At 51.7% G+C, this 25,182-nt stretch overlaps 2 protein-coding genes across 2 annotated transcripts; one reads left to right on the top strand and one right to left on the bottom strand.

Annotated features, from left to right (window-relative positions):
• Window positions 1-379: 379 nt before the first annotated feature.
• On the bottom strand, window positions 380-20,419 carry DUOX2 (dual oxidase 2). The gene is made up of 33 exons (XM_006882946.1): window positions 20,350-20,419; window positions 20,013-20,102; window positions 19,625-19,789; window positions 18,014-18,201; window positions 17,680-17,881; window positions 17,376-17,542; window positions 16,876-16,936; window positions 16,645-16,741; window positions 16,112-16,202; window positions 15,713-15,815; window positions 14,654-14,817; window positions 13,522-13,697; window positions 13,177-13,295; window positions 12,438-12,575; window positions 12,096-12,209; window positions 11,711-11,913; window positions 11,189-11,374; window positions 9,501-9,726; window positions 9,322-9,415; window positions 7,259-7,446; window positions 6,734-6,800; window positions 6,390-6,473; window positions 5,677-5,855; window positions 5,303-5,533; window positions 5,022-5,121; window positions 4,281-4,330; window positions 3,884-4,011; window positions 3,507-3,660; window positions 1,766-1,998; window positions 1,417-1,575; window positions 942-1,097; window positions 716-844; window positions 380-502 (listed from the first exon to the last, which is right to left on the bottom strand). Exons 1-33 carry the CDS (start codon window positions 20,417-20,419, stop codon window positions 380-382), a joined length of 4,635 nt encoding a protein of 1,544 aa, XP_006883008.1.
• A 1,143-nt stretch (window positions 20,420-21,562) lies between these two features.
• DUOXA2 (dual oxidase maturation factor 2) lies at window positions 21,563-24,941 on the top strand. Its single transcript, XM_006882945.1, has 6 exons — window positions 21,563-21,709; window positions 22,741-22,798; window positions 23,007-23,141; window positions 23,579-23,792; window positions 24,229-24,443; window positions 24,751-24,941. The coding sequence occupies exons 1-6, from the start codon at window positions 21,563-21,565 to the stop codon at window positions 24,939-24,941; spliced, it is 960 nt and encodes a 319-aa protein (XP_006883007.1).
• The last annotated feature ends 241 nt before the right edge of the window (window positions 24,942-25,182 follow it).

Below are 25,182 nucleotides of genomic sequence, written 5' to 3'. Positions count from 1 at the left end.
CATGTTCAGTACTGCATCTTGCCCTCCCTCAAATGCCTCAGCCAAGAAAACTAGGCCAAAGATACAGAACTATTCTGTGGAAGTATAACTGAAGCTTGGGACCCTACTAGAGGCAAGTGCTATTATATCTCTTTGCCTTCTTCATGTGAGCGTCTCTGCAGTCACAGGGACTGTAATGTCCTCTCTTGTCTGCCACAAACTGCCACTGCTTGAACCAGAGGGTTTCCTCTGCCTTCTCAGAGAAATGTGGGACAGAGGGGCAATGACAGATGGCCTCTCCAGCTGGAGGACGAGGCAGACATGACAGAGGAGTTGCTGGTGAGTCTGGGCAACTTTGGTCTGTAGAAGAAGGTGAGGAGGGGCTGGAAAGAGGGCAGGTTCAGAAGTTCTCATAGTGGTGCATGAAATGGGCCCGGTCCTGCTGGTTGAGGAGCTGACAGGCCTTTTCAACGTTCTTGGTCATTCCTGGAGGGCCACAGCTGAACACCCCAATCTTTCGCACCTGCCGGGTGTGGGAAGTGGTTGGCGAGCTTAGAAGAATCCTGCAGGCTTTGAGACACTCACTCCCCAGGCAGAAGTTTCTCAAGCCTGGCTGGAGTGATCACCCACAGGCCCTAGGGAAGCTGCTTGAGCTATGTATGGGGCCTTCACTGAAGCCTCCCTCCTCCACTGTCCCAAAGGCAGGAGTCCCAGGGTGGATAGGAACAGGGCTGACCTGGGGGTGGACCTCTTGCAGGGAGTTGAAGAAGAGCTCAAAGGGGGGACGGCCAAAGTGGGTGATAGAGCGCAGACCCGTGAACAGACTGCGGTTCAGCACCTTTTGGAAGTGCCGCTCACAGATGTACTGTGGGGGAAGGAGAGAAGGGGCCATTTGTCAGAGCCAGGACCAGCATCCAGCCCAGACCGTGGCCAGCCCACCTGCCTGGCTGGCCCTGACATACCAGCATGGTGGTCCTGAGGTCGAACTTCTCTGCCAGCTGGGTGATGTAGATGTGCACTGACACCAGGTCCTGCCGATCATTCTCCTCCACCTCCCGGATGATGTCAGCCAGCCACTCGAACTGCCGCTGGGTCCGTGTCACCCAGATGAAGTAGATCTGGAATGCATGGGTTGAGCCTGGGACCCAGCTCTACTCAAAGTCCTTCTACCTAAAGTACATTCAGCTGAGAGGTTGGGAAACCCTACGTCACCCACACATTCCAAGCCTCTGGCCGGACCCACGTGGCTGATGCACGGTTTCGAAGAGATCCCAGCAGAAGCCCTCTAACTATGCCCCTTCCTGCCCTTGAGCACTGGTCTCAGGACAACTGGATACGAGCGGTCTTGGAGGGCCTGCCATGAGGGAGCAAGGCTTCCCTAATGTTACTAAGACCACCTATCCTCAATTATTTGAAGAATGGGAGAGGCACGCTCACCTTTTTACAGAGCATTTGGCTGCCCAAGGATGACTTGAAGACCAGGTCTTTGAGGATGGAGGCAAAGGGGGTGACACCGATGCCCCCTCCCACCAGCACTGACACCTCAAACTGATGCCACTCCTGGTGGCCCTCTCCAAATGGTCCATCGAGGTACAGCTGTCAAGAGAAGGAAGGGATAAGATGTGCCAGCCATGCCCCAGTCCTGACACCAGAATGGAGGGGACGTGGAGAGGAAGGATACGGAGGCTTTCCAGTCTCTTCTGAGGCACCCTTCTCTCTTCCAGCCTGGCCTTGGGGTGACAGGAGGCTGGGGAGAGAACAGTAGTGGGATTCCCAGGGATGGCACCTTTGGGTATCTGGCTCTGTCATCACCAGTCGGGGATGCGTAGATCTCCCTGAGACGAATGGTCCAGGGCCCTGCTGCTCGGATGTGCAGGCTGAGCGTGTCCTCATGGGGTGCAGAGGTGAGTGTAAAGGGGTGGTACTCGGTGGTCCCCAGGGCCAGGCAAGCGATCCGCACCCACTGCCCTGACTTGTACTCAAAACTTTGGGGCCTCTGGAACTGTAGGTGAGTCACACCTGGGGGTTACAGACAGGGAAGGGCACAGATAAAAGAGGTATCTTGTGATACCGGAAGATTGACAGGTACACCATCCTCTCTGCCCATCTGAGGCATAAGGAAGTGAATCCACAGTCTGAGCAAGTGAGGTTCCTACAGCTGGGGGCCAGGAAGGCTCTGCTCCTCTGTGTCTGGGTAACCCAGAGGCTGAACTTTTTGTTCTTTTCTAGCTCTCTTCTTCTCTCTGGCCTCCTGTCCCCTGTAGGGTCCAGGTCCCATAGCTCTGCTCTGGATATCAACCTGTGGGTGCCAGGACTTCAACCTTCCCACAGATTCCTCGGGGCCATTCTGTGTTTACCAAACTTTCATGGTTTAAGGGTGTGATTTGGGCCATATCTGCACAACTCTTATAATGTTACTTCTCTAATGTGCTTTAAATTGGCTTGATTTGTCAACTAAATTTATCTTGAGAGGAACTTCTGATTACTGAGGTAAGTAGAAAATGAATGCAAATTCAGTCATATGTACTTGGAATAGAAGACAACACATTTTTTTCTGTTATCAAGTTTTAACTGTGTACTGTTTATTGACTAATCACTGCTGAGCCTCAGGCTTACAATCTGTTGATAAAAGAGATTACCAAGTGCTGGAGGGTGCAAAAGGCAAACACCACTCTAAAGCTTTGTCCTTAAGGCATTCTTGATTGAAATAACATTTAAATGAGGTTTACTGTCTTATAATGGGAGTCTTAAAAGTTAGAGGCTCCAGTGACACCTAACCAGTCCCTGAGCCCTGCAAACATTCCTGCACTCTGCTGCTAACCCAAAGACTGACGGTTTGAAACCAGTCAAAGGCAGAGGGGAAGAAAGGCCTGGCCGCTCACTGCTGAACACTTGGCATTTGAAAACCCAGTGGAACAGTTTTATTCTTGACACACATGGCATCATCATGAGTCAAAGACGGCTCCAAGGAGACATCTAAACTGACCTTCCACCCTCCATAGTGGCACAAGCCTCTGTGTTGGCCAGCACTGGTCTAACTCTGAAGTGGGCTATTCTGAGAAAAGGCTAAGATAAAGATATCAGATGGTTTCTCTGGAAACTCTGATGGCCTAATGGTAAGAAGTTGCCCTGCCAACCCAAAACCAAGTGGTTCAAATTCACCAGCTGCTCTGTAGGACAAAGATGGGCAGTGTCCTCCCATACAAGTTACAGCCTTTGAAAACCTGCTGGAGGGTCAGTTATGAGGTCTCCTGCCCATAACAACAATGACATATGTTTCTCTGTTCTGGACTCCAGGTCACAGAGGTGGGGGGGGGGTGGTCCTTAATATCCTCAAATTCCTCTCTGTACTTTCAGCTACCTCTCCTCAAAGTCACTGCTCCACGTCTGCAAGCACTTGCTCGGGGCTAAGCACAGGCCTTTCAGTGGCTGCATTTCCATCAGGAAAGCAGTTAGAGGCATCTCCCCAAGTAGACCTCCAGCACTCCCCACCTCATTCTCACCCAGGGTCAGGCTTGACCTGGTACCTGAAGGCAGAAGCTCGGCCTTCATCACACTGATCTCCACCTTCTTCCGGCTCAGGCTCATCAGCTTGTCTGCCCCATAGATGAGTGCCGGGGCGAGGAAGAAGAGATGGAAACGGGGCGTCTGAATCAGGGCGAAGCTGCCATGGATGATGAGCTGGAGAAACAAGCAGTTAGTACAGCTCAGACTTTTCCACAAACCTCCCTACATGATCCCCCTTATCCAGACGCTCTGGACAGAGGGGATAGGACTGGCACAGGCTCCAGAGTCCGTGACCTCAGCCACAGCTGAAATTGTGGAGCTTGGTCCAGTTAGCCTCTCCTCTCAGCTTAAGCATGTATCCCTGTCCCATGGCCAAACAGCCAGGAGAAATCCTCACCAGGATGTAGAGCAGGATGTAGAGGTGGTGGGTCAGCCAGAAGCCCCGGAAGCTGCGGCGGCGGAAGTGGTGGGAGGCGAACACATACATGATGGCCAGCACCACAAGCAGGAACACCCCTGTCAAACCTGGGTCGATTGAGAAGAAAACAGCATCAATGAGAGAATCTCTACCTGGACTGAAAAAACAATTCCCTCCCTTCTACCCACCTCCCTGTCCTCTTTGGTCGCTCTCAGCCACCAGGACAGTTTGCTAGAGGGGCTAGAACTGGGACTTTCCCTGAGGGCTAGAAAGGAAGCCCCAGGCTCCCACAGTAAGTATGGATCACCAGAGGGGTGCAGAAGTCTTCCAACAAACAGGGTCCCCAGGTTCCCCAGCAAGCCAGTGTCATCCCTACCTGGGACTGTCTGGAAGAACCACCAGTAGAACTTCTGGGGAAGCTGGGACCTAGGAGGCAAGTGCACACTGAGCCTCTGGCCTGAGCAAGAAGGGCTCCACCACGGCCCCACCATATGTGACTCTGCCCCCACCAGACTTGACTGCCGGGGTTCCCGAGATCACGAAATGTCCTGCACCCTACAGCCAATGATCCTTCCCTAGAACATAGCACCCAGCCGCCTGCAATTCTGCCCTCTGCCTTCTCAACACCTTTCCCCTCCGGTATACCCCTGAACTCTCTCACTGGAGTTGACTTCTGTCTCCTTGAATGCTTGATTCATTATTCTGTAAGCTCCACGAAGGCAAGGATCTGTGCTTTGTGCAATTTTTATCATTATGCTTATCACAATATCCATAGGAAATGCTCAATACTTGTTGAATGACTGAACATATCTTGACATTTGAGCTCTTTACCACCAACGAGGACATATGAGACATTCTCCCTACATATCTGCCCCATGGTTAGTGGGCTGAGTTGGCAAGCCATGTGTGGGAGAATCTCCAACATCATTTCCCAGAGACCTTTGCTGGCAAATCACTGTTGCTCCCATCCCAGCAGCAAGGGAGTCACCTGTCAGCTTTCCCAAGGAAGACTGTGCTCAGGGATGGAGCTGAGCTTCCAAGGGCCATCTTGCTCCTTTTTATTACCCTGTTAAATCCACTCCCAGTTGCCTCAAGAGAATTCTTCCCCAGAACTGACCCATCATTGATAAAAACGCTGGGAAAGATGCAGGACAGCAGGCTAAGAGGACTGACGGAGAAGATGTAGACGTTGACTACGTGGCCAGCACTGTGTAAAACTGGGAGAGACAGATCCTGTTAGAAGTGCCAGACAGGGTCAGTCAGCTCTACCTCCAACCCAGAGAGGCGGCAGATAGAGGGGAGACGGAGGTGTCTGCAGCGCCATTCTCCTCACTATCTCCCCACAGTCACACCAGGCAGCTGGACGAGCTTGGTCGGGAATGTCCACGAGTCACATACTGGCCAAGATAACAGCAGCCATGGCAATCCAGCGGTGGAAGTCCACGGCGGCATCGAAGGGGATGTAGCGGTTGAGGAAGGTCTCCCGCAGGAAGGTGATGAGGTTACGGCACATGGTGAGTAGGATGTAAGAGAACATGAAGGAGACGCTGGCCGCCGTGCCCCGAGACAGGATGATGCCCACAAAAGTCGTCTGTGAAATGCCTGAGGACGGCGAGGTAAAGGAGTAATCTGTGGAGAGAGTGGGGTGGGTCAGCGTGGTACAAGGGCTGGGTGTCAACATGTCTTGGACTCCGAGCAAAGAATAGCAACCTGCGGGCTCGCCACATCTAACCCCACCTCGGTCCCCACCACCCACCACCCGGCACCCTTACAGTAAGCTCGCTCCGCAAACAGGCCTGCGCAGATGGCTGAGAAGACGATGACGCACACCATGTGCCGCCGGTAGTTCTCCACGAAGCGCTTGTACTGCAGCAGCTTCTGGGCCAGGAAGCCCCGCTGCGTCTTCTCCTGCAGCGCTTCCGTGTACAGTCGAGCAGAAGGCGTCGCTGCCCTGCAGCAATGGGAGACAGGTGGGCAGGAGTCAGGGCACCAGCCTCACCCAAAGGCTAGGCCATTAAAGGAGACTTGGTGGCCTGGCAGGGGTCAAGATGGTCATTCGAACAAAGAGGAAAAGCATTGTGAGTCTGACTTCCACCCTCCCAGTTCTCCACCTCTCATATGTACTTCCTTCAGCCACCCAGTTTTCCATCTCTCCATTGCTGTATCTCTTCCTCTTCCTGTTCACTCTGTCCTTCCCTCCCCCACTCTCTGCTCAGGCCTCACTGTTCTGCCCAGAGCAGGTAGAAGCCAGGACATCCCTCACTACCACCTTCGTGTTGCTTCTGAGTGCAAGACCCCTGGCCCAAAGATGGTGTACAGAGTTCAAGAGTCATTTGGCTATATCACTCCCCCTGATCAGATCAGGGACAAACACCATGAGTTACAGATGGTCCCTTGTGTAGCAAGAAGGTGTGGGTAACAATCAGAAACCCTGAGACCTGAGACTTCTCATCTGTAGCTGGGCCCAGAGATCTCAGAAACTTACTTTTTGCCAAACCTCTTCTTCAGCCCAGGGCCTCCCAGCTCTGGAGCTTCTGAGGTAGGGAGCTCTGGTCCATTGATGCAGGAGCTGAGACAAAATCACAGCAGAGCAGAGTCAATGAATAAACTCTGTTCTGTGTTGTAGCGTAATTCTGGCATAGAGGGCCAGGGAGAGAGTTGGCTCTTAGGCAGTATGGGGTATGAGAGGCAGCTGCAATTAGCACTAAGTCTGCTTTCAGAGCACCAATATCTGACCCCCAGAACTCATTCATCAGCCCCATGTCCCTCATTTATTTGCAGGTGGATGGCCTGTCCAAGGGGACCTCCTAACGCCTCATGCCAGCTCACCGTTTCTGAGGAGTCCGGGTGATGAATGAGACTCGACTAATTTTTTGTTTAAAAACGTCTTTAACACCTGGAAAGGAGAACAAGAAGCTGGACAGGCTTCCCCACCAGGGCAGTGAGGTGGAGAAGGGTGGCAGACTAACCCTTTGCCTTGCACCTCCAGAAGGACTCCCAGGACACTTGCCAGTGCTTCTGGACAGATGTAACCATACAAGACCAGGCATGGTCTTTGCATAAGGAATATAGCATCTCTTCTTCTGAGCAGAGTCTCCCCACACTGGTGTTCATGGTGTGATGAGCAGCATGTCATTGGCTGGGTTTCAGTTCACCTCTGACCCCTCAGTTGACAGCTTTGTGCAGTGCACAAGTTATACACTTGTCTGTGGAGCCCCTGATTACACATGCCTGGTTCTATACTAGGCCCTGAGGACTTGTAGGACAATCAGGTCTGGGTCCTGTCCACCAGGTACTCTCGTTTTGATGACACATCCTTTCCTGATTCCCAGTATTCCTTGCATGTTCACACACCTCCACCTCCACCTTTGACGCAGAGCTGTGTGAAGCGGAGCTCGCTGTCGTGGTCCCGCAGCATGAAGTGGAAGTCCTCCCATGTCAGCTCCTCCTTGTCCTGGAAGCCTGACTCCCGGAACATGGACTCCACCACCTCGGCCAGCTGGTCCTTAGTCAGACAGTTGTTATAGATCTCGATGAAGGACCTGGAAGGAGATCAGAGACAGAGTAGCCTGTCACCAGTGAGGTCAGGCAGGTGCAGGGTGGGGCAGGCCCCAGGTTATTTCATGTGGTCACCAGTGACCCAGGAAATGGCACTGACAAGGTGCTCATCTAGCCTGCATCTGACACTAAGCTGGGTGGGGTGCCACAAGCCCAGGACTAGAAGAGAATTGAAAGTGACCTTGACCAAGTGCAGAAAGCAGCCCTCAGACATGAGAGACTGTTGCCAAGACAAATGTTCACCAAGTATTGGGACACGTCCAGGGTATGCCCTCCCTCTCTTTCAGGCAGGTTCTCTGCCCAGTCTCTTCTGCTGATGCTCCCACACCATCCTTGGACTCGCACTTGCACAGTCAGGTTGGATTATGAGACTATAAGAGTGGGGAAGTGATGTAACTGCAATGCCACTGCTTCCTGGTGCAGACATCCTGGACTATAGTCAGGAATGTCTCCACACCCTATGTGACAGTGCCCCGGTAGCAGCTGCAGTGGCTAACCTCTTCTTGGACTGCATTTTGGATCACAAACAAACAAATCGTGCAAGTCTATAAAGCTCAGCAGGGGGAACAAAACCCCCAATCTGTAGGGCATGTCAGGTACATCACATTTCTAAAAATTAACCTAATGAAATAAAGCAAGACTCACAATAGTCAACTTTGTCCTGACTCCTACATAAGGTCATGTCCACTGTGGGCGTCTGAACTCTAAAGAAGAGGAACATAGCACTGAAGAATGCTTAAAAGAAGGGAGCTTTGGTGGCCTAGTGGCAAGAAGCTACACTGTAATCCCAAAGGTACGTAGTTTGAATTCACCAGATGCTCTGCTGGAGAAGGAGGGGCAATCTCCTCCTGTACCAGTCAGATCTGATTTGATGATAGACACAAAAAATAATAAAATTTTTAAAAACTTAAAAAAGAATGCAAAACAATGGAACTTATGTTCCAAATTATGTTTATGGAAAAAAAATGTTTCAAAGATCTGCCATATTTCATTAACTATTATTTTGTTCTTGCTCATCTCATTTTATCCTCATCAGTAACTATGTATTGATTTCCAACTGTGTCCCGAGCACAGTGCAGAATAGAGCAGATTCTGCGAAGAACAAAGAGAGATAGGAACCCTATCTATTCATGTGGGTTGTGTGACTGAGTGTTGTTTTCAGGAACACAAAGCCTGATGTTCAAAGTTGACCTTTATTGAAATATCAAAAACAAATAATTTAAGAATTAAGGAGAAAAAAGGATTGGACTATAGAGGTTTCTCCTCATTCATCCTGGATTCATTCATCTGTCCATCCATCCATCCTTTTATTATGCAAAACAAACACATGTAAAACACAGTGTTGTTATTGTTGTTGTTATGTGCCATCCAGTCCTTGTAAAAAGAGTTTACGAAGACCCAAAGACATACAAAAGGGATTAATAGACTTTGCTGTTGGTTGTGTTGGTGGGGTTTTTTAATTTTTAAAATGATGGTGGGTTCTGCAGTTTTGACAATACTGATATAAACTTCCTGCAGGCAACATCTGGCTAAGATATTTTTGAAACTGGATACTCTGAGAATCTAGGCTGTAGTATAAAACCCCTGTCTCTCACTGCAGAAGGCCACATTGCCTCTTCATTTACCCTCCTCAGATCTGACCTATTTTCCTGCTTAGAACAACAGGAAGCCTCAAGTATAACTGAAACACAGGGTCAGTGGGTTTTCAGACAGTATAAAATCACATGGCAGGAGATTGCTCCCTTTTCTCCTGTGGAGTGGCTGCTGGATTTGAACTGTCCATCTCTGGATTGCCAGTGCAACTTCCTACGTACTAGGCCACCACAAGTCCAGTGTCCCATGTCTGGCTCACTCCATACCTCATCATGGTGAAGAATTCATCCTTGGAGAGGAAGCCATTCTCATCAAGGTCGTACATGGTAAACATCAAGCGAGACTTATCTTCTGGCGTCCCTGAGGACAGAGAGGAGAATGTAGCTAGTTCCCTGCCAAAAGACATTTTTGTCCTTTGGATAGCCTGCCATCCCATAACACTCACCTTTCATGAAGACCACCAGGATGTCCAGGAACTCCCGGAAGGACAGGTAGCCGTTGCCATCCTTGTCGGCCAGAGAGAACATGGACTCCACAAACATGTCCTGTGGCTTGAGGCCAAGAGACTCAGCAAACTCAGCTCTGCTCAGCTCACACGTCAGGGCCTCTCGAACCTTCTGTGAGGAGTCCAGGGGCAAAGTCCCTGCATCTGTCTGGTCAATGTCTAGTACCTATATTCAAGCAGTGGAAGAGAGAAAGTGGTGAGAGCTGGATTGGAAGCAGTTCAGTGATTCCTCACATCTCCACAAATCCGAATGAGAAAGGTCGAACCCTGGTGGCTACTCTTGGTCCTTAAACAAACTCGGGCCTCTACTTTCCTGCAGAAAGGGTGAATCAAATCTTTAGCAGCTCACTCATTTTGTCCTGAACCCAAGAATCATGAACCTGAAAGTGAAGATGCTGCTATCTATAGTGAGGATTTAGGGTGTGGACAAAATTGGGGAATGCAAAGAGAACGTATTAAGGAGGGAAGACATAGTAGACATTGTGGACCAGCAGGAAAAGACCAATCCAGGTATCTGCCATGTGCTTATTATTTGTTCTCTGCCTGTTATGTGGATTTTTAAAAGTCATATAACTTACAAACATACAAGTTTATACAGAGCAGTGTTTTTCAGACTTGAGCCAGCATCAGAACTCCCGGGAGGGCTTCCTAAAACACACATTCATAGCCAGAACATAGAAACAGCTCAAATGCCCAATGATAGCGCGCAGGAGCAAGGATTTTATAAATTACTACCTAACATGAGAGGGACTGGAGAGAATTATGCTAAGTGAACTAACTCAGTCTCATAAAGACAAATACTGAATCTACCAGATGCTCCGCTGGAGAAAGAGGGGCAATCTCCTCCTGTGCCAGTCGGACCCGATTTGACGGTACATAACAAGGAAGGGGGAAGACGAATACTGTACAGGACCATTATTGTAGAGCATATATGAGCATCCAAGAAGGGGAGGGAAGAAGGCTTAAACAAAGGGTCGCACAATTTGATGGGTGGAGGGAGCAATTGGCAAAGGAAAGGGGAAATGTTCTGTATGAAAAACAATGTATATAACATTACGACCTTTGTATTTAAACCAATATAAAATAACTTTTTTTTTTTCAAAACAACACACATTCCTGGACGTCATCCCAAGATTTACGGATTCAATATGTCTTGGAAGAAGCTCATGAATATGCATTTCAAGCAAAGTCCCAGGTGAAGCTTCTACTACAGAACTACTGCATCCTCCAACAATCCCACGAGATGGTCACTAACTTAGCCATCATTTTATAGATTCATAAACTACGATACAAGCAGAGATGATGTAGCCTGTTCAGGTCACGTGAGCTCCTGCTATATAGGGTTTCTGAGGCTGTAAATCTTTAAGGGAGGAAATCATCTTTCTCCTATGGAGCAGCTGGTGGATTCAAACTACCAACCTTTCAGTGAGTAGCCTCACATGTTATTCACTAAGCCACCAGAGTTCCTTGGTCCTATTCTACTAAGTGGCAAAGCTCAGATTCAAGACAAGCTGTTAGTCTCCAGCTTATATGGTAAAATGTAGTCATCCCATATGGTGCCTTATCCAGGCCAGGATCCCTCCCATCTTGGGCTGGACAATGTGCACACAAGGCACAGGTCACGGCACCTGGGCAAAAAGGTGTCTGAAGAAGATCTCAAGGATTTGAGCCCGCTGCTGCTTGGTCACGGCCTTCTTGAACAGCTCCTTCTCATTCATTGCCGACACATTGAAGTCAAGGCCCCAGCGCACACAGAAGTCCTTCAGACACTGCACAAAGGTGGCCCGCTCCTCCTCAAAGTTAAACTGCAGCACCTAGGTGACAGGAAGATCACGTTAATGCTCGTGTATGAACTTCTGAGATTCTGCTTCAGCTTCCCCTCAAAGGACTTGGGCTGAAGGAAGGAGGGAAAAGCTACTCTCCAGCCATCCAGGATGGGGCCAGGTGAGTGGTCTCAGTCAGGGAGGCAAGAGAGTGGGTGAGGTTGAATCAAAACCCTTTGAAAGGAGCTCTCCCAAACATCACCTTCTCAGGGGATCTCTAAAGTGGAGGACAGGGCAACCTGAGAGAACTTTTGGGGAAAGAGGCTGGAGTGAGGTAGGAGAGGTGGATGACGACAGCCCAGACAGGGGAGGCAGGAGAGGCTGTACCAGGTCATACTCCTTGGGGATCTTGAGCAGCAGGGTTCGACACCCCTGGTTGTTGGACAGGATGAGGTTGACTTGCTGCTGGGGCCGCAGTAGGATAGTTCGGAGCACAGAGAGTCGCCTGTCCAGGACTTGCAGACACCTCTCTGGAAGCAGCTGGATGATGATGGGATAACTCTTCTCCTTGGGACCTGGCCACTCCATTGCTGGAGGAAAGACAATTGAATAGAGTGGTCCTCTAGAAATCCCCAGATCCCGCCCTCTGGTCACCAGTCCCTTCTGGCACCCCAAAACCTAGCTTTCTTCTTGTGTCTGAAGTTTGGTGCTCTCTCCCCGAAAACCAGCCATCCTCCTCCTCTCTCCCTTCCTCCCCTCGGCCCCATCTCACCTGGCATCCCATCTTTGGCTCCTTGCTTCTTCACACTTTCTTTGGTTCTCTTTTGTAGCTTCTTGCGCTCTCGGTTCCGGAAATGGGCCACCACCCCAGAGATGAGCAGACTCACTGAAGGGGATCAGAAGGAGTCACCTGGGAGGGGTTCCCTTGCCTGCAGCTCCATTGAGTCTTTGGCTGCTTCCCCTCCCTCCCCAAGACCTTCTGAGCTTGGCCAAGTACTTAGCCAAGTAAATGGTGCCAAGTACTGAGTAGTTAGGAGGTGATAATGAACAGGGACCAGCTGTGGGGTAATGTGGAGGCCAAAGAAGAGATAGGAGGTGAGGGGGAAGGACTCACCTAGTGGAAGTAAACAGAGAACCACAATGGTGATGCCAAAACCAGGACCACTACCCTCAAAGTAGTCCAACACCGTCATGGACACACAGTGGGGCAGACCTTCGGCTGTGAGCTGCTCTGGTTGAGGGCATGGTTCACCTGAGGGAGAAGGCCCAGAAGACCTCAAAATCCAAGTATCCTACTGGTTTGACAAGTATACTTCCCTAATGTCTTATAAAGGACCAAGATGTCATCTTCCATACTCCAGTTCACCTTTATAGAGAAAGTCCCCTTTCTAGTGATATAACTTGAAAAATATAAGGAACATCACTGAGTTGTACATGCAGAATTTGTTGATGTTGTTGATTCTTTGCTCTGAATATTCTTTTTTTTATTTTATTATTTTTCGTATGTGTACTGTCAAATCAGATCTGACAGGTACAGGAGGAGATTTCCCCTCCTTCTACGGCAGAGCATCTGGTGGATTCGAACTGTGTACCTCTGGGATTGCAGTGTGCTCTGAGTATTCTTACAAAACATTTTCATTAATTTTTTTTAAACTCTCCTTCTGTATCTCACCTCTCAGCATTCACCCAAGCTTGACCACAAGACACAGGCTACTGAAGAAGCTCATGCGGGTTCCCTAACCCTACACAGACAGGCTTCTTTGGAGCCTGAGTCCCTGGACAGCATGAAGACTCCACTCCATCTCGCTCTTTCCTCCAGCCACTGCCAACTTGTGTTTTCCCTGAATACTCACCTTTTTGCCAGACAAACACATTGGGCTGCAAGGCACTAGGATCCACATTGGTGACAGCCACCAGCACATCCCGCAGTGTGGTATTTCTGATTTCTGCAATCTCCTCATTAGAAAACAGCCTAAGTTGGAGAAAGGCAAGAAGTTGTTGATATCAGGAAGGAGATTCAACTTCCAGTGACCCTGGGGCCTAGATGGACTTAGATGAAGAAAGAAACCTAGAGGAGTTGGGGAAGAGACACTGGAGAAGGCTGAAAATCAAGGGCCCATGGGGCTTTCTAGGCTCTGGGGTCTGGGGTCCAGGCTGGGGTGGAAACTGAGGTGGGACCTCAGGCAGTCAGGCCTTACCCATTCCCTGTGTTCTCAAACCAGTAGCGGTCACCATCCCGCAGTCGAACAAACTGGTCGAGGACAATGGCTGTGAAGAGGGGTCCTGGGTTGCCGTGGCTTTCCAGGAGCCCCCCAGGGAGCAGCTCCAGCCTGGACAGGTCCTGGTTGTACAGGTCAGCTGTGGCCTCCAGCACCTAGGGCACCAGAGGAAGTGGGGAATGGGTGAGCACTGGGGAGAGCAGCCACGTTGTCCCATCCCTCAGACACAGGACACCAGCAGGGCCTCTTGCTCTCAAGCCTGCAGGAATCGCCTCTTCTTAGGCAGCTTCTCAAGGGGGTTGTAAGTCTGGTGGGAGAATCTGTGTCCCTGTTCCTGTTAAGGCTGAAGACCAGATCCTGTGACCACTGCTCCCCAGTCTGTCTAATCTCGGTGATCAGCAGGTTCCGGGTCAAGCTACCCATAGGGAAGGACACTGCAACAAAAGGAGAGTAACACCAACCCAGGAGCCCCGCTGCAAGAAGAGTCCAATGGCGTGATTGCAAACATACTGCGGAGTCTGATGACCTGAGTTTAAATCCTGCCTCTAGGATTTACCAATTATTTTGTCCCTAAAACAGTGATAATAACAGTACAGTGAAGCTTGTGAGAGCTGGGTCTCTGGAAATTGCCTTTCCCCCCAGGTCTAGCAAGTTTTCTGCCTTCAACAAAGTGCAGTCTTACTGCATTTCTATCACTTGTTTTAGTACAAAATATTTGCTCTTTTCCTCTCTGACAGGTTTCTGCCTTATACAGGTCCTGGCTTTTTCAGATTTTACATCTACTTTATATGTTCTTAGGTAGATTAAAAGGAGGCATGATGCATGATGGTGCAGTGGTTAAGGGCTTGGCTACAAACCAAAAGTACGGTTCAAATCCACCAGTCATTCCATGGGAGAAAGATGTGATTGTCTGCTTCTGTAAGACTTACACTCTTGGAAACCCTATGGGGCAGTTCTGCTCTATCCTGCAAGATCACCATCGGTCAAAATCTACTAAATGGTGCACACCAATAACCACATGTAAATGATTGCAGTTTGGTATGTAAAGGACTTGGACCAGCCTCCACCACAGGAAAGCTTTAGCTGTTATTATCCCATTACTCCTCCTGACCTGAGGCTCCACATTGGGATTGAAGTTACTCCAGTTCTGTGGGGTCGTTAAGCCCAAGGCCATCAGGGCCTGGTTATAGCTGGGTAGTCCCATATCTCGGCCACGCTGGATGCTGCTGGCCACGTAGTCTGTGCGGGAGTACTTGCCAGGGCCAGGCCAGAAATCTAAAGACAAGAGAGGACTTGGCTAAGGATCCAGGCTCCTGATCCTTCCTTCTTCACCCTGTGGTCCCTTGCATCAGCCTGTTGACACTGTTCCCACCCCAGAGCTCCTCCACAGAGTCTGTGCCCAGGTTGATCTTGGTGAAAGCCTTGGTGTGGGGCCTACCATCACTCAGGGCATAATTTTCCTGGTGAGATTCTTCCTCAGAAACTCAAGATTATTCTAGTTATCAATAAATAAGTTCCTTGTCCTATATCTCCCTTGTGGAGCTCTGGTGGGCTAGTGGTAAGAATCTGTGCTGAAGGCGTGTAGTTCAAATCTACCAGCTGCTCCAAGGAAAAAGGATGGACAATCTTCTCCCATGCAATTATTGCCTCTGAAAAGCTGCTGGAAGGTCAGCTATGGGTCGGTTCTGACTTGATGGCACACAACAGTAACAATACCTCTCTGGTGGCAATAAGTAGTTCGCTGATAACTGAAGAGTCAAAAATGTGACTCCCTCAGTAACTCAACAGAAGAGAACATCTGGTGACAGTCCTGTAAAGACTATGTAACAGGAAACCCTAGGGACCGTTCTACTCAGTCCTAGAGGGTCGCTATGGGAATCTTTCAATGGCACAAAACAACATACTCCCCTAACCCCAATACAGGATGGGATGAAAGTTTGTAGAGACCAAAGATAAACTGTAAATTAAGTGGGACAAAAACATTTAACATTCATTTTTCTTCTAACAGCTGTTTTAATTCCGTGTGTGTGGGTGTGTGTGGGTGTGTCTGTGTGTGTGTGTGTCTGTGTGTGTGTGTGTACTGCAGATGCTCTAGTTCTGCCTGCTGACTAATTGAAAAGGGTCTCCAGGCTCCCAGCCTTAGGCCTCATCCCTTTAGCTCAGTGCTTACCTCTCAGATCTTCAACCACTATCCTATCTTCGAGTTCCGAAATCTGGGAAGCCATTCCCAGCAGCAGATGATTCACTGCCATGGCACTGTTTAGATTGGGGTTCTGAAAGTAAACCACACTGGGTAAGTGCTGGAGCCCCTCTGGAAAATTGAGCCCCTAGATCTTCTCACAGCCTAGGCTCTCACCCTGGACTACTGGGACACATCAGACAAAGGCCCTTGGCCAGTCCCCTCTTCTATCTTGAGCTCCAGTCCCCAGAAAAATCTGTTCACTTTCCACTCTTCATTCCTCACCAAACTGGAGCAGCAACACCCAAGAACTAGACTGGTTGCCTTTCCCAGCCTGTGTAAAGAAGCTGCCCTTGATCCATCTTCCCCTGGGCCTGACCCCAGCCTGACCTCTCGACTCCAGAAGCTGTTGCAGACCCTGAGAGCTGGTGAACTGTCAAGATCCTTGATCAGGATTTTCTGAAAATGACAGCTGGCATTTCTGAAATGGAGAAATCAAATAGGGAATTTAGAGAATAAACTGAAACAGAATTGAGTTGCATGAGGATTTCATGAAGGATGGTCAGGATTGAGAGGTGGCTAACAAACTTCTTAGAACAAAGTAGGGATTTGGCAATATGTAGGGGGTTTTTAAAGGTAGATGGGGCTCTTTGCCCATAGTGGGGAGGTGAAAGGGGAAGAAGGTGACCCAGCAGCTGGACAGTCCTTCTCTCAGCAAATCAAGCTCAGCCATAAGAAAAGCAGGGATGGTTTCCTTATGAAAATCCAACCCTCTATCCAGAATCCAGTTTTAGAACACCTAGTCCTACTTGCCCTCTCCCATCAAACTGTGGGGATTTGTGAAATGCCCTAGGCCCTCAAGGCCTCTTATTACTCACTTCTGTCTTTGTACCTATTTGGTCACCATCAGCCACTTTTCTCACCTCATGTAGACTCCTGGGGGCACCATAGTGGAGAAGAATTGCTCAGAGGCTGCCAGGAACTCTGGGGAGATGCTGGGGTCCTGGAAAGAGTTGTATCCTGGGAGCAGAAGGGGTGTACAAGTAATAAAAGTAAGTTTACCCGCTTCTTCACATTATAAGCCCCCAGCCTGCCCTCTTCCCCCTACTGGATCTTGACCCTCATCCACCACACTTGTGGGCCCACTCCCTTACCTTTATACTCAGGGGGTGTTTTGTCCAAGAAACTGGGCAGCCACTCATACAGAGCTATGTTCTGAGGTGCAGAGAAAGAGGGGGGAGGAGAAATGTAAGGAAGAAGACACAGAGACAGCTTTAAAATGATGGTATGAGGGATCTGAGTCCTTGGAAGCCTCCCATAAGGAGACAAAGGTTAAGTAAGGACAGTGATGCGAAAGGCTTCACAGATAGGAGCTGGGCAAAGGCCTGTTCCCAAAGGAACTCTGGGTGGGCCATTTGATAAGGGATAGTGGGATTTGCTGGAGGAACTAAATAAAAATCATAACCAAAGTCTTTTGTATAAATAATGCTTTGCCTCCTTGAAATTTTCAGTGGCTTTAGCAGGCACTAGCTCCCTGGGGTGAGGGATGTCCTCCAAATGGATGTGTCTGGCTGAGGGTTGCCAGACAACAGAGCCTCTGTGAGGGCGGACAGGACTTGGGGGCTCAGTGAGAGGTCGCGGGGGTGCAGCAGACCTGGTAGGTGGCGATGACCCTCTTGCGCGCGTGCTGGAACAGCTCCTCGTCCCCCCAGTGCGGGTGCTCCTTGGCCAGCCTCTGCGCCCACACGTTGTGGTAGCGGAACCACAGCAGCCCCAGCGCCTGCAGGAAGGGCTCACGGTTTCCTTGCTCCGCTCCGAAGGCTGCATCCAACGTGGGGGGCAGGGGGAGATGGGGAACAGCGTGAACAGGGACGCCCAACACCGCGGACCCCCATCCACTGCCTCTGACGAGGCCCCGGTGCCCAGTGAAGGGCCCCCCCCCCCCCCCTCGGCCTCACCATACAGCCCCTGGGGACCGCGCTGGCCCGTGGCGGGGTCGGGAGCATTCCACATCATTTTGGGTTCCTGTGCGTCCTGAGGGAAGGCGGGGTCCCGCCCAGACGCCAACTGTCCCCCAGAGAAGCTCCGCAGCGCGTCACTCCAGGAGTGTGAGGAGCCATAGATGGAGCTGCCGTCCAGCCAGCCGGTCACCTCGTTGATCTGCGGGGAGAGGATGAGGGGGGACCAAGGTAGACGCAGGCCAGGCGGTGCTCGGGGGAGGGGCTGCCCTCCTCTTCGGGTCTGGACCCCCTCTGCCCCCGTGCGGCCCGCCCGCCGCCTGCCTGGTCTCACCAGGTCCCGGGGGTGGCTGGGGCTCTGTCCGGTCTCAGGGTCCCAGCGGCTCCTCTGGAAAGGCAGCACCACGTCCCCGCGCTTGTTGGGATCGAACACGGGGTCTCCGGGCGGGATGCGGATGTTGAGGAACTCAGCAGGGCAGCCAGGTCTGTCCACACTCACCAGGTCTGAGAGCAAGTGATAGCCTGGGGGTGGGGGTGGGGGGTGCAGACTGGTGAACAAACGCTGTGTTCCCTGCACTACCATGTCCGTGCGGCCTCTCAAGGGGACAAAGGACAGGCCTTGTTTGCATCAGCTGGAAGCTTCACCTCCATTCCCAAGGATTCTGACTCATAGCAAGCCATGGGACAGAGGAGATAAGGGATTCCAAGATGCATTTTAACGGAAGTAGATTTCCATATCTTCTTCCTCATAGTAGCTGCTGGGTTACAACTACCAGTCCAGTAAAGCTCTGGCCCAGGGGTCACTAGGGCCATGAGGCACAGTGTAACAATGAAAACATTTTCTCATAAGCTCAGTTTTCACATACCCATATATTTACAAAGCGAAAACTCTGCGTTAACTTACTTTTGAACAATCTAATACAGTTCCGGACCAAATTTTCATTATTCCTTAATTATAGAGATTGAAACCGCACCTACATGTGCTACAAGCACTTGCTGTTGTTTTCACTGCTCCTGGCGTTTTTATAGCCGCCGATTTTGTCAGAACACCAGAGTGTTTTAGCTACAACCTTGTGGTAAGGTAGTATTTGTGAACTTACATAAATACTTTTCTGAGCATGAGGTCCTAATGAAGGGAAAGGAGTAAAATAAAAAAAATTCTGCTCAGTTACTGAAAATATTTTAACTATTTTAATTCCATATGGAGAGATTTTACAAAACAATTTTGCTGTCAGTATTGAGACAATCTAAGCAATATTACATTAAAGCCGTTTGCAACTATATCCATCACATGTTATTTACTGTGATTAGAATTGATAATGGCCTAGTGGCAAGAAGCTGCGCTGCAGTTCAAAGGCACGCGGTTCGAATCCACCAGCTGCTCCACAGAAGGATGAGCAATCTCCTTCCCTGCAATTAACTGCCTCTGAACCCCCCACCCCGCCCCCGTCAGTTTACAGGTCCGGCGCCGACGCGATGGTACACAACAACAACAAGGATTCTGAAGCTCGTACAGAGTAGAGTGGCTAACCCAAAGGCCGTGACTCTGTTTGTTCAAACCCACCCGCGGGTCTGTGGGAGTAAGATGGTCAGTTTCTTCCTGTGCGAATTAATGTCTCTGAGAGCCCACTAAAGCGTAAGCTGAGTCGGTTCCATACATAACAATAATTGGAGTCCCGCAATACTCCCTGGTTTGGTGTGAGGGGTAAGAGAAAAGGTTGGGAAAGCAAATATCTCCTTGTCAACATCCCAAATGCGCCAGGGTAAAAGGAGAAAAGGCAGCCTGGAGGTGCTCCTGAAGAGGGAAGGAGCTGGCTTGATGACTTGGACAGGAAGTTCTCCGGGGATGTGCAGAGCGCTCTCAAAGACCCTCTTCCCCAGAGGCTGAACTGATTGCCAGATCGAGCTCAGGGATTCCCTCCTCTTCCCCCGTCTTTGTCCTCACCAAAGAAGACCCCCAGCACCGTGCGATTGCGTTGCGATGCCTTTCCGGCCTGCCCCTTAGCCACGGCGTTGCTGAGCCCACGTGGGTTGGGGAGCAGCGGCTCCCCCAGAGCCTGGTACACGCCGTCGGCATAATTGGCTGGAAGCAGACGCTGCAGCCGGGAGCCTGCGGGCGACAGGGGCGAGGATCCATCAGACGATTCTGTACCCTTAGGACTCTCCAAATCTCACTGCCCTCGCTCCTGCCTTCCTACTCGGAGCTCTTCTCTGCCGGGTCTCCGGGCCGCAGGAGCTCGGAGGATGCGCGCCCTCCCGGCTTTTCCGAGCCAGTTGTCACACCCTTAGCCCTGTGAGTCGTCTGCGCCTCCCCCCGGAGTCTCCGGACGCACCTGCAGAGCCTCTCTGGTGGTATCTCAGGTTGTTGAACCAGCCGTCGTAGCGCTGTACTTCCCAGGGCAGGGAGAGGGCGTTCTGACCACCTGTGGGCTCAGAGAGTGGCCGGTCAGCGCTAGCTCCCCGGAGATCCCCCAGTAAAGGCTCTCAGAGCTAGTACAGCGTCTCCAACCCAACCTAGGAGGTGGCACTGAGCAACCGACCGCTGTGGGGCTGAGCCAGACAACGATCCAAAGATATTTCAGCCTCAAAGAGCGCTTGCCTGCGTCTCTCCCTTCTTCCACTCCCAGGTACACTGGCTGACACCAGAAGCCAGCGTAGCCTGACACTTACCTGCTTGATCCAGAGGTCCCGTCAGCAGAGCTCCCAGGAGCACCAGAGCCTCTAGCCTTGTCCGGAGCATGGTGACCCTGCAGTCCAGGGAATAAGGGACACCGCAGGAGTCTTCACCCTACCCCACCCCTATCTTTGATGCCTACAGTAGCCCGCACAGGGGAGAAGAAGCCAACGATTTCTCTTTATAGAGTGAAACTGTCAAAGGCCTCACTGAGGACCTGCAACCACCCACCCCTCTTTCCAGAATACTTAGCAGCCCTGGGGCATGGACACGGTTCTCCCTTGCCTCGTCCCTTCAGAGAATTCACCTCCTCCACGTACCCGAGTACTCTAGGACCTCTAGGACCTCCAGCCTCCTAGGACGCGTCCTCTATTCGTCCCTTCTCTCAAACCTTAGACACCAACTACTTCTAGAGTAGTACTTTACTTTACAGGACAAGGAAAGTAAAAAGGCTAGTGAGACGGAAGCCAGAGCTAGGACCTACAGCCTTCCACCTGCGATGTGAGGGGTGATCGGGAGGGGGGATAGGGGGATAATCCAAAATACAACTGCCTGGGTGGAGGACGAGGGCTGAGAAAGTCAGGCCCCGAATCCCAGACCAACCTCTGATTTAGGGTCCCAATCGGGTTCAGGCGTTCTACTTCCGACTGCACGCTTTGTTTCTATTCTTGGCTCTGCTCCTGGGCTCCCACTCCAGAGTTCCAGCTCCTCGGCCAACCTCAGCTGAGTCCTCAGACTTGCTGGCGCGCGCGAGTGTCCTCTCCAGCTAGACCAGCGCCAGGTGTGGGCAGCTGGACACGCCGCTTGCCTTCCAGCTGAGAGGGCGGGGCTAAAATTATTTGCATAACAGTCCCCGTCCCTTATTTGCATAATCCCTACCCGCCCCAGACCCTGTTGCCAAATCTTGACACCCCTGCGGCACGCCACTCACGCTGCTATAAAAGGGGTCCGGGTTTCGCGCGATGTACAAATATTGTGCGCGCCCTCAGAGTCCGGAAAATAACTGGCCGACGTTAGTGAGAAATAAATCCGCTGGCTAACACAGAGCTCGACGCAGCCCGCGGGGCTCGAATTTAGCCAACCTGCCCCAGAGGGGAAAGGGAAGGGGAACTTTGGTGCCGACAAGTACCAGCTCTCCTTGCTCCTTGCAGATTTGGCTCGCCCGCTTGGGCTCGCGCTCAGCGCTCAGCGCTCGGCGGGGGTTGCAGCATGACCCTGTGGAACGGGGAGCTCCCCTTCTATCCCCGGCCACGGCAAGCAGCCGGGTTCAGTGGCCCGCTGCTCGTGGTCATCCTGGTGTTCCTGGTTTTGGCCGCCAGCTTCCTGATCATCTCGCCTGGGATCCGTGGCCGTTCGGTAAGCGCGCTCTAGAATCCGGGTCTGGATTTGGGGGTGGGGGAGCATCCTGGATCTTGTATGTCAGAGATCCAGGACAGGTTAGATTATAATAGCAAGTGCCATTATCCAAGGTCAAACCAGGGCCCAAAGGAGGAAGACACAGTTTAGCTCACATAGCGTTTGTCCCAAGCACTGGGAGAGCCCGGGACATCCAAGAGTCGGCGCCCACTGGCGCTATGCGAAGTGGCTACGTCTAGGTTTCATGTGTTGCCGCGCTTCCCACCTCTTTCCGGACTGCAATTCCATCCCAATCTGGTCTTCAGGACATTGGGACCAGAGATGCCTGCCTGACTGCCAAAACGGCACAGATAATCAGCAGTTTCGCCTGCTGTTTCCACTGTACGCTGGGTTGAGACGCCTGGGTATAGGTGTCCCTATCCTGCACAGATCTGGAAGTTATAATAGGTTAGGTGCATTTCCTAATTCTCCCTCAAGGATCCCCCTACAGAGGTTGTGCGGGTTTTTGCCCCCAAATGTGAAGACTCAAACATCTTCCCTTCTTGAGCTGTGTTTGTTTCCCGGGAACAGGTGAATTTATGAGTATTGGAGAGGCAGTGCTCCCGCCTCCTACCTTCTTTGGTGACTCTCCCCCCTCCCTCTCCTGGGGGAGGTGACCCCCTGCTGCCTGACGCTTCTCATGGATTCACTGAGTCCCACTTAGCAGTGACCCGAGGAGGAAGTTGGACTAAGGCCAGACCACTAGGAGAGGGAAAGGTCTAAGAGAATCCAAGGCACTGGTGCTTGGGCTGTGCTGTAGACAGGAAACCGAGGCTGAGAGGCAGAGGCGCATAGCCAGGAATTACCAGAAATGTTGGAATAGTCAGGACTTGCTAGGAAAGCAAACGTAACTCAAAATACCAAGACTGTAATAGGGAGAGTGATTAAGAGGTGCAAGTACAGGTCTAAAGAGTAAAGGGGGCTGGGGTCCTGAGAAATCTTGGTTGCTCTTGGTCAGTGCCTGTACCTGATTTGGGTGCCTATTCCTGCAGCGCTGGTTCTGGCTGGTCAGAGTTCTTCTCAGTCTGTTTATAGGCGCCGAAATTGTCGGTGAGTGTTGGGGTACAGGGTGGGGACTGCAGAGGGTAGAAAGTGGCCAGAGGTGGGAAGTTGGGGTTTGTCCTGGATCATTCTGCTCCTTTTCCACCCTCAGGCACATGTAAGACTCTTAGGAGTCCCCTCCCCATTTCCTGTCCCACCTCCCGCCATCATTCTTCTAAACTCTCGCCACACCTGCCCCGCTTGCCTCTCCTCACAGCCGTGCACTTCAGCGCAGATTGGTTCGTGGGGAGGGTCGACACCAACACGTCGTACAAGGCCTTCAGTTCGGCGCGTGTCAGTGTCCGTGTGGGTCTTCACGTGGGCCTGGAGGGCATTAATATCACACTCACAGGTGAGAGGCCTGGGGCAGAGTGAGCTCCTGGGGCTGGCAGACTTATCTTTGGGGAAATGTTGTTTTTATTGTGTACTAACGAGTCAGAACCGACCCATAGTTACCCTCCAGCAGGTTTTCAGAAACAGTGTATCGCATGGGAGGAGATTGCCCAGCCAATCTGCAGTGGAGCAGCAGGTGGATTCGAACTTAGTGCGTTTGAGTTGGCAGTGCAACTCCTTACCACTAAGCCACCAGAGCTCCCTCCTGGGGGGAATGTGGTGGTGGGCAATTAGAGCATCATCTAGAGCTCAGCAACTCAAATAACTCTAGGTTTTCGTGGAATTACATTTCCCCCAGCCTCCGTCACCGGCGACCCAACCCCACTCCTGTACACTCCCGGCTGCTCCCCTCCTCCCAGTTTTACATAAAAATCGCGACTCCGCCGCCCCCTGCAGGGACCCCAATGCAGCAGCTGAACGAGACCATCGATTACAACGAGCAGTTCCGCTGGCGTCTGGGCGAGAACTACGCGGAGGAGTACTCTGAGGCGCTGGAGAAGGGGCTGCCCGACCCGGTACTCTACTTGGCGGAGAAGTTCACTCCGAGCAGCCCGTGCGGACTCTACCGTCAGTATCGCCTGGCGGGACACTACGCCTCGGCCACGCTGTGGTGAGCGCAGGGGGAGCGGCCGAGCGCGTGGATGGTGGGGGGTGCGGGGAGCAGTTCGCCTAGGTGGGTCAGACGGTCGCACCGTCCATCTGGACAGCCGGAATCCGGACAGACTCAGCAATAGCTCAGAGCTCTGGAGCCGCCTCTTCCGCGGAGATTCCCCAGAGCCCTGCCTTTGCCGTCCAAGCCCCAGTTTTCGCCCTAGGCTAAAGGACAAGTCTTGCCGAGCAAGGCGGTGGGGCCCCTGGTGGTCTGGAAGAAATTAGCGATCTGCTTCCAACTGTCTCCTGGTAGTTCTCTCCAAGCAGACAGAACCGTAGGCTTGAGTCTACGGGATGCAGCAAAGTCCGGCGGCAGATGCGGGGTTCTCTTCCCTTCCTCGGGGGGCCCTTGGCGCGTGCCTCCCGCTCACCACGCGCGGCCGCTCCTCCTGCAGGGTGGCCTTCTGCTTCTGGCTCCTCGCCAACGCGCTGCTCTCCATGCCGGTCCCGCTCTACGGAGGTCTGGCGCTGCTGACCACTGGCGCCTTCGAGCTCTTCTCGGTCTTCACGTTCGCCTCCATCTCCGCCGTGCGTTTATGCCCGCTCCGCCTTGGCTCCGCGGCGCTCACCCCGCACTATGGCGCCGCCTTCTGGGTCACCCTGGCCACCGGTGAGGACCGCGAGGAGCCCGGCCCGGGGAGGGTGTGGGGACAGGATTTCTATGGCTGCGAGCTTTCCAGTTCATGAATGCGTTCACGCCTCGTAGCGAATTAACTTAATTAGAAAAATTAGCTGCTCAACACCTCATTTCCTAGAGGTAGGCAGCCACTATTTTGCTTTACAGATGAGTAACAGGGGCTGATGGACAGCTAGTGTGCGAACTCTCGGGAATGTTCAAATGCCAGAAATGAGGGAGGGCAGGTCAGCTTCTGGTCGCAGCCCAGGCTGTCACCTAATTCCAAACCCCGTCCCCACAGGCATCCTGTGTCTTCTCCTCGGAGGGGCTGTGGTCAGTCTCCACTACACCCGGCCTAGAGCTCTTCAGACCTTCCTGGACCTAAGCGGCAAGGACCATGAAGGCCAGGCGAGAGGAGACTCTCTCATCCTCAACAACCCTCTGCACAAGCAGTCTGAGGACCCAGATTTAAGCATGACCACCCACCTATGAAGGGGGCAAACCCCCCACCTCCTATTGCGCCCGAGGTCTGGGCAGCAATGCCCTCTGGGCCTGAACTGAGAGAACTAGGGGAGGGGCCTAGCGCTGAGGACGTCTGCATCTTCGAAACTGGGACACAGCAGCAAGCGCTCAAGGAACCTCCCAGGATGAGCTGTAAATAAACTTTTTTTCTTTTGTTTTGTTTTTTAGAAAAAGAAAGAAAAGTTTTTCCCCTTCATTTTCACGGTTTCAG

The sequence above is a fragment of the Elephantulus edwardii genome, unplaced genomic scaffold, assembly GCF_000299155.1.
Source record: "Elephantulus edwardii isolate Elephantulus edwardi_28Jun2011 unplaced genomic scaffold, EleEdw1.0 scaffold00026, whole genome shotgun sequence".
Taxonomy (NCBI): Eukaryota; Metazoa; Chordata; class Mammalia; order Macroscelidea; family Macroscelididae; genus Elephantulus; species Elephantulus edwardii.
The sequence above is the reverse complement of the archived record's forward strand: the minus strand, read 5'-3'. Positions and strand labels throughout refer to the sequence as shown.

Coding starts and splice junctions, on each gene's coding strand:
- DUOX2 (XM_006882946.1), bottom strand. CDS start 20,419: ATGCTCCGGACAAGGCTAGAGGCTCTGGTGCTCCTGGGAGCTCTGCTG. Junction 19,790..20,012: donor CCACCAGAGAGGCTCTGCAG/GTGCGTCCGGAG, acceptor TGTCGCCCGCAG/GCTCCCGGCTGCAGCGTCTG. Junction 5,534..5,676: donor GTTTGCGGAGCGAGCTTACT/GTAAGGGTGCCG, acceptor CTCTCTCCACAG/ATTACTCCTTTACCTCGCCG.
- DUOXA2 (XM_006882945.1), top strand. CDS start 21,563: ATGACCCTGTGGAACGGGGAGCTCCCCTTCTATCCCCGGCCACGGCAA. Junction 21,710..22,740: donor CTGGGATCCGTGGCCGTTCG/GTAAGCGCGCTC, acceptor CTATTCCTGCAG/CGCTGGTTCTGGCTGGTCAG. Junction 24,444..24,750: donor CTGGGTCACCCTGGCCACCG/GTGAGGACCGCG, acceptor CCGTCCCCACAG/GCATCCTGTGTCTTCTCCTC.